The sequence below is a fragment of the Sardina pilchardus genome, chromosome 15, assembly GCF_963854185.1.
Source record: "Sardina pilchardus chromosome 15, fSarPil1.1, whole genome shotgun sequence".
Taxonomy (NCBI): domain Eukaryota; kingdom Metazoa; phylum Chordata; class Actinopteri; order Clupeiformes; family Clupeidae; genus Sardina; species Sardina pilchardus.
Genome location: NC_085008.1, coordinates 23031256 through 23040154, shown reverse-complemented (window position 1 = coordinate 23040154; position 8899 = coordinate 23031256). Strand labels below are relative to the sequence as shown.

Below are 8899 nucleotides of genomic sequence, written 5' to 3'. Positions count from 1 at the left end.
CAAGCGCTCGCGGGAGAAGCGCCGCGCCAACGACTTCCTGCTGGAGCAGCGGCTGATGGCGCTGAGCAAGGAGAACACGCGGCTGCAGGACGAGCTGGTGGGCCTCAAGTTCCGCTGCGGCCTGGCGGGGCCCCTGGGGTTCGCCCCCGTCTCCTCCATCGCCTCCGCCGCCGCCGCCGCTGCTGCGACCGCAGCCTTCTCCGCACACCACAGGGGCCTCCGTCAGCTGCACACGCCCTGCGGCCTCCAGCCTGCTCCTCCTCCACCTTTCCCTCCTCCTCCTCCTCCTCTTCCTACTCTCCCTCCACGCCTGCCTCCTCCTCCGCTCCTCCTGGCCGACAAGGAGCTGGTCTGGGGCCGAGTGGAGGGGGCGCCTCAAGTGGCTCAGGTGGCGTCCTACCACCAGCGCGCCCCCGTTCTCTCGCCGTACCCCGTGCCCTCCGCCTTCACCTCGCCGCGGGCGCACGCCGCCTTCGGCCGGGCGTTCCCTTTCCTCCTGGACGTGCCGCCGGGCGTTCTCTCGCCCCCGGTGGGACCGGTGGGACCAGCGGCGTCGCTGCTGCTGCCTCCCCTGCTGGTGCCCTCGGGCGGGGGCCCCCGGTACGGAGCTCGGCTGCCGGTGCGGCCCGTTCCCCAGCAGGCGGCGCTGGCCTCGGACGAGGAGGGCGAGCAGCAGGTCCCGGGGGCCTCGGCGCCGGCGGGCCCGGACCCCTGCGCGGCGCTGCCACACAAACTCAGACTGAAGACGCACAAAAGCCACAGAGACAAGGGCAGCAGCAGCGCCACCACAGGAACCCCGTCTCCACCTCTGTACGTGTCCGACTGAATCCAGGCCCAGCACTCACACACACACACACACACACACACACACAGCACACATACGTGCACACACACACACACACACACACTCACCACACATACGCGCACACCACACACGCACACACAGGCAAACACACATGCATGCACAAGCACACACACACGAGCACACAGAGAACAATGCTGCATTTAATTACTGTGAAGAGAATCCATGGGAATAATAACTTTGAAACCTTCAAATTCTTTTGAGACAGTATCATATATTTTTAAAACTAACAGTGTTGTTGTGTGTTAACAATAACCATTGAAACTACAAAAAAATAAAACATTTATTTTACGATATGTGATCTATGTCTGTATTGATTATTCTAGCAGAAAGGGAAAGCATCATTATTAGTATTATTCAAATATCATTAATCTTGTCAAGGTGGACTCTTGAGTACAGGGGTCGTCATGTACACACACACACAAAATGGAGGTAGTAGCTGGAAGGGGCTTTGAGGAACTCAATACACAATGACCATAACAGTGGAAATGTGTGAGGTGTGAGGTGTTTCTGTTCTAGAATGATCCATCCATAAAAAAAAGCTACACAAAGCCCATTTGTGGTCTGGTGGAGGTGGGGCTGCCAACACGAGCGAGAGATAGAGAGAGAGAGAAAGAAAGAGAGAGAGAAATAGAAAAAGAGAGAAAACAAATAAGAGAGAGAGAGAAGGAGAGAGAGAGAGCGATCACTCTCTTCCTACACTGTTGATCAGAGAGCTGTGTGGTTAGAAGGGTTTGTGAGCCTCACACTGCTTGTTTCGAATACTTGAAGCTTTCATGTAAATTGAAAAAAAAAATGACGGCTTGAACTCGTTTTTAACACTGTTACACGTAAATGGAAATGTTCATCTAAAAGACTGAAATAAGAGTAGGACACTCATAAGTATTTCATATGGCCAAAAAACAATTAATATATTTAAGAAATGAGGATAAATGAAACTGATATATAGATACATTGTAATTAGATAATAGTTGACATAAATAACATGAATTGCTCATAAATGATACAATAAATCTGTAATTTTTTAAAACTATAAAATGATTAAGATGGCTCTGAAGCTCAAGGCTCTGCGTGAAGTCACGGCTTTACAACAGTAATACAGCTTTCACACCTACAGTAATATCTGAATGGGGCCCCTCCATCAAATGTGTAATAATCATGCTTTGAAATGGGCATCTATTTTACAGCAAGATGCCTAGATTACGTTGATGGTTATGTCATGCTCATCTAAATCGCAATCTGTCCCTTTCTTTCCACAAAACTGACAGAAGTCATCATTTGAGGGGTTATTTTTCACAAATTTGCCCCCCACCCCCCACCCCCCAACCCCCAACCACCTCTTCTAGTTTACCGGAGTAACAAACTTTCACATGCCCCCTTTTCACATCTGTACTCAGGTGCACAGTGACTCATAATCTGACACTAACACAGACAAATACATCACAAAAGTGGTCTTTATGACAGCTTGTTGATAGCTGATAGATGGTCTGTGTTATTTGGGCGTTTGATGTGGTTTATTCCATTTAGGTGACAGGTGATTTGCTTTTGAGTCATGATGAGTGCGTGAGTCATAATTACTGTCAGCAGACTGATTATGGGTGCATTTACAAACTCAGATTACGTACAAGGGAGCGGAGTAATACACTTTTCAAGCACTCGCTCTGAAGCCAAGTCTTTATTTTGTTTTTTTAGAGCATATTTGTTGGGGCTTTTTTTGCCTTTATTTGTATAGGACAGTGAAGGGTGAGACTGGAAGTAAGTGGGAGAGAGAGATGGGGTGGGACTGGGAAATGACCACAGGCCGGACTCGAACCTGGGTCCCCGTGGGCACTCGGACCAATATGTGGTATGAGCGCCGTAGCCTGCTGCGCCACAACGCTCCCAAGCCAAGTCTTTATAATGCAGCAGGTCCAGCAGTTACATAGTAAACACAGCTTGGTAGCGTGACAGATAGAATCACATCACATCAGTCCTAAGCTGTTTGTGAGAGAAGTTTGTCAAATTCTCTTTGTAGTATCTCCTATGCTCTCTTACCCTGCACTTTAGAAACTGTCAAGTTTGCACCTCAGAGTCTGCCTATGATCTCAAGGAAGCACGCTTCAGAGGAGAATTCAAACAATGCATAATGTGGACATGATATTTATAGTGTTATGAAACTGAAACAGAATGCCCCGGCACCATACTTCCCTCTTTTGAGATCATTTACAGGATGCAAACTGAAGACCTTAAGCTAATAATTTGCCCATAGTGATGTCTTGTTGACAACCACTTCCCCAATCCTCTCTGTCATGAGCTCATGTGATCTCACTGTGCAGTGTAGCTGAGAAATCCTGTAATATGTTGACTTTTATCCACCAACCTCATGTGCATGTGTGTGTGTGTGTGTGTGTGTGTGTGTGTGTGTGTGTGTGTATGTACAGTGCCTATAGAAAGTCATCATACCCTTTTGAAATAGTTACTTTTTTTGTCTTACAGCCTGAAATCAAAACCCATTTAAAAACAAATCTTTTCCAGTTTTATTTACAAATTTAGCTGTACAACATCAAAATAATGAAAAAAAAGTCAACAGTTCTGAAAATTAATAAAAAATTAAAAACTAGAATAACAGGGTTGGAAAAGTCATCATACCCCTGACTTAATACTTTGTAAAGCTTCCTTTTGCTTTCATTACAGCCATCAATCTGTTTGGATATGTCTCTATTATAGCTTTGCACACCTAGATAGGGGAATATTTGCCCAATTTTACGTGCAGAAATGCTAAAATGTAGTCAAATTCTGTAGGGAATGGCGATGGACTGCTCTCTTCAAGTCAATCCACAGATTTTCTATATGATTTAAGTCAGGGCTCTGACTTTGCCACTCAAGGATATTCACCATCCTATCCTTAAGCCACTGCTTTGTTCTTTTGGCAGTATGTTTTGGATCATTGTCGTGTTGGAAGGCGAATGACCTGCCCATCTTCAGCTGTCTAGGAGAGGGACACAGGTTTTCCTTAAGAATGTGTTTGTACTTGGCAGCATCCATTTTCCCTTTTATCCTGACCAATTGCCCAGTCCCCGCTGAAGAGAAACATCCCCAAAACATAATGTTGCCCCCACCATGCTTCACACTAGGTATGGTGTGTTTTGGGTGGTGTACTGTGTTGGTTTTCGCCAAACATTGCGCTTGGAGTTCAGTGCAAAAACACATCTGGAATACTCTGCTACCATGTGAAAAAAGCTTTTATGATCAGATGAGACTAAGATCGAACTTTTTGGACACTAAGATTGAAGTTTTTGGACTGAGCTCCAGGCGCTAACCAAACACAGTATACACACCCAAACACACCCAAAACACACCATACCTACTGTGACGCATGGTGGGGGCAACATTATGTTTTGGGGATGTTTCTCTTCAGCGGGGACTGGGCAATTGGTCAGGATAGAAGGGAAAATGGATGCTGCCAAGTACAAACACATTCTTGAGGAAAACCTGCGTCCCTCTCCTAGACAGCTGAGGATGGGGAGGTCATTCGCCTTCCAACACGACAATGATCCTAAACATACTGCCAAAATAACATAGCAGTGGCTTAAGGATAGGATGGTGAATATCCTTGAGTGGCAAAGTCAGAGCCCTGACTTAAATCCTATAGAAAATCTGTGGATTGACTTGAAGAGAGCAGTCCATCGCCATTCCCTACAGAATTTGACTAAATTTTAACATTTCTGCACGAAAAATTGGCCAAATATTCCCCTATCTAGGTGTGCAAAGCTATAATAGAGAAATATCCAAACAGATTGATGGCTGTAATGAAAGCAAATGGAAGCTTTACAAAGTATTAAGTCAGGGGTATGATGACTTTTCCAACCCTGTTATTCTAGTTTTTAATTTTTTATTAATTTTCAGAACTGTTGACTTTTTTTTCATTATTTTGATGTTGTACAGCTACATTTGTCAATAAAACTGGAAAGGATTTTGTTTTAAATGGGTTTTGATTTCAGGCTGTAAGACAAAAAAAAGTAACTATTTCAAAAGGGTATGATGACTTTCTATAGGCACTGTATATATAAAGGACATTCAACCGTGGGATTTCTTCCCCCTCTTTAAAGATATTGACTCAATCTTCCTATAATTTAGACATTGGAGTCTTTCTGTATATCAGAGCTCCCACCTCTTTAGTCAAATCTACATTTGGATACTATTTATTGATTGATTGTTGAATTTTCCTTGTTACTTTATTGTTGATTGTGTCTTTAAACCTTAATTGATTGTAATGGAAAGATTACAATAAATTGTGATATTAATTGGTAATCCAAAATATTATTTTCCTGAGATTGTATTTCTAGTAAGGATATCTTAACAGTGAATGTATGAATTCTCAGTTAAACTGTGGTCTATGAGGGCTTGTTAAACTCGTGCGGTCCCTGAGCTAACTTCAGTCAAATTTGCACCAAGCCTAAGTATGCTTCTGAGTGCCAAAGCCGGCCCGGCCTGGATTAGCTTGCTAGCTTTTACCATAAAGTCAGATGGTTAATAAATAATTACAGTTCAACTCAACCCCATTGAAGCGCCGGACATAGACAGAAAACGTTATATACACACACATACTGTAAGTCTTGGTTTTCTTGAGTTTCCTTTTTTCAGTCATTCAAAGAATATGCAAAGAATACATCTTATTACAGATAAGTCAAAAACTATGAACTATGATAATAACCATGAGTATTATACAGCAATTTTATTTTCATTGTTGCTACTCTAAAAGTTGTTAAACAGCGTAAACACATAGATGCCAGGCCAAAGTAGTTCCCACAGAAGGTTCAGTGATTGGAGTGTAACCGCTAGACCGTGAAGCAAGACAAAGGACCACAAATGTGTTATGTTGTACTTGAAACTGTTATGCACTATAGCTTGTAAACTGTAACCACTGCGAGAGTAACGGTGGTGTACTTTTGCAAGCAAGGGTAGGAAGTACAGTAGGTCATAACAAACCAGGTCAGAAGAAGCAGTTTTGTCTTCCAATTCCGATATGAGTCTCAGACAGTAGGCTACATAAAAAGTAAATCTGGGCTACTCTGTGTAAATGAAACCATGTTTATGTCCTCGCCTCATTGTTTGATTCATTTATTGATTGACGCTCCAAGATCAGTCACCATGTGGCAAACTGACCATAAACTTGTAGGCCGATTGCATCTCTGTCCTCGAAAGCAAAATGACAGGTACAGTACTGTATGCAACATTCTAGGTAGCTTTATGAAACCTTGAGACTTGCTCCTAGCCTAGAAATCTAGACGCACCCTAGCGGCAAAACATTTCTGTATACTTTGGCTTGCCAGGCTAACTTGCTCCATAATTTAAGTGAAAATTGCAAATGAACCCTCTGACCATATTCCTGGTAAGAGCGGCTGCAGTTCAGTGAATAATTTTCCTGTGGCTTTAATATCAGGTATTTCCCCTTCATGGTCTTTCCACTCAACATCAGTCAGTGACAATAAAATTTCCAGCCAGTGAATCAGGACATTGAAGACAATAAGATGACATTTTCATTAGCTTTGCATCATGAAAAGGTCACTGTCATCAGTTCATCATTACATCGATGCAAACAATATTCATGCGGGCTACAACATAAATCCAGGTCCAGGTATATCACCCTATTCAAAAGTGCATGTTTGTTCTGTGCAACTGAGTACAAAGTCATACATATACATACAATACATAATACTTGGTAAGTCTAATCATTTCAGTAGCAGCCAGCCCCTCCCCATGAACAATGTAGAAAAGGTCAAAGTGTCTTTAGATGACATTTGGGGCGATTGTTTGCAGTTAATTGCAGCATGTGAATTGGCACATACATGCATCAGCATGAGTCCCTTTCTCTGATCACCACCAGTGACTCTTCTATTGTGGCTGGCTGTAGAGCTTCTGAAAGCTTGTTTCGGCGTTATCGATGTACGTACGCACACACCTAAACACACACACGACACACACACGACACACACACACACACACACACACACACACACACACACACACACACACACACACACACATACACACGGTTTCAACTTTCAGATGACTCGGAATCCTCACAAGCAGTACAGAGATGAGTGCTGTGGCGCACTGCGCTGTCAATCACACTGAAACCCAAGGTGATTCAGCCGCTTGTCCTGTGCAATTGGTTGGGGACTGATCAGACCATCAGTCCATATAACTGCTTGGACTTTCCCAGTGTCCAAAAACCTCACCCCAAACAGACAGTGAGGATCACACAATGGATAATCTACTGTTTGGTGTACTGTACTGGGTATAATAACTAATTGACAAAGAAAAGAATGCTAAAAAAATCACACACACACACACACACACACACACACACACACACACACACACACACACACACACACACACACACACACACACACGCATACACACACACACACATACCACTGACAGTATCCAAGGCAACAATATACTGTACTATAGCAGCAACTGAAATGGATTTTCATGAAACCACACACACACCAAAGGGGGGGATGGGGCACGACAAGTCATTTTTTTACATTCTTCATCATTCTAATGTGCCAAAGAGGCTTCATCTTGTAACCTTCACATCAAACACAAATGCAAAGTTATGTAACCAACAACTCTTTGATAACTTACTGTATAAGGGTAAAGAGATTGAAAAAAGTTGTGCCTAGGTGCCTAGGTGTGGGGTAAGTTGGGCCAAAACAAATACAGTATTTCAGGAAAACATTTTTATTTCCTTCAAACAATAATTTAATTTCTACCAACAGTTACAAACATTAACATTTGACTGATTATTGGTGAATTAATTCATCTGAAAAATTGGCAAGTCAAATTTAGGCCTATAAAATGGGTTGTCGCCTGTTTACCTTTAAATTCCCCAATTCTCTCAATTCGCTTGAATAAGTCAGAGTAATTTGCTGCCTATTATCTTTACTGTAGCTCTTACTAACACTTAGGAACCATATACTTTAGAATGAGGTCATAAAATCAGGGCAAACTTTAAAATCTTACTGATGCAATACATGTACTAAGCTGGCTCAACTTACCACAGCCCTGGCGGCTCATCTTAACCCACGACCACCATTTTGAAAAAAAATGTTTCTCACAACAAGCTAAGGTAACCTGCACTTCACGACATAAATGGAATCCCTTAGAGGGCAAAAAAATCACATTTTTACACATTTTTTTTTTTTAACCACATCTGCCATGTGCTCTACCTCTCCACAGATTGTAAAGAATATTACCCTCTTCCTTCAAATGCTGTCACATGATTAAATGTGTTTATGGTAACCTAGAAAAGTCCCTATCCCTATGCTCAACTTAGCCCGTTCTCCCTTATAGCCTACAGTACATGCAATCACAATTTTGGACACAATCCCAGTGTTCAGACAGCGCTGTACGTCAGTACCTAGAACACCCAGCAGGGGGCACTGATGGCTTACTCACACAGAGGCTCTCTCTGCCTGTTGAGCCTTCATCACGACTAGGCTGGCTTAGGGAGGAGAGGGAGAGTGAGTGTGAGTCAGACCCTGAGCCAATTTCATGGCACCATTTCTGAGTTTTAAATGGCAGCTTTTCCCCCTTCTCTCTCTCTCTCGTGTGTGTGTGCGCGCTTCCCTTGTTTCCATTATGACAAACACATTTTGCTACAAGCATTCTCAGATCTACACCATGATTACTTGTTCAATATATGTCGATTCTGTGTCTTTGCTCTCTCTCATGTGTGGGTGTGTGTGGGAGGATGTGGACAGAGAAGAGAGAGAGAGAGAGAGAGAGAGAGAGAGAGAGAGAGAGAGAGAGAAAGAGAGAGAGAGAGGAGGAAAAAGAATAATGTGGTGGTGTGCATGTGTCTTTGAGTATGTGCACGCACGTGTGTGTGTGTGTGTGTGTGTGTGTCTGTGTGTGTGTGTGTGTGTGTGTGTGTGTGTGTGTGTGTGTGTGTGTGTATGTGTATGTGTGTGTGTGCGTGCATGCACACGCATGCTTGATCCTAACCATAACTCAAGGCTTTATTTTTGAAAACTGTGCTGTTTG

At 43.2% G+C, this 8899-nt stretch overlaps 1 protein-coding gene across 1 annotated transcript in view; it reads left to right on the top strand.

Annotated features, from left to right (window-relative positions):
- Nucleotides 1–1113, top strand: part of nfil3-4 (nuclear factor, interleukin 3 regulated, member 4) — an 18126-nt gene extending 17013 nt beyond the window's left edge. The window contains exon 2 of the mRNA XM_062556670.1: nt 1–1113. This exon is cut by the window's left edge and continues 245 nt beyond it. Within this exon, the coding sequence (XP_062412654.1) occupies nt 1–826 (826 nt within the window). The 3' untranslated portion in view covers nt 827–1113.
- The last annotated feature ends 7786 nt before the right edge of the window (nt 1114–8899 follow it).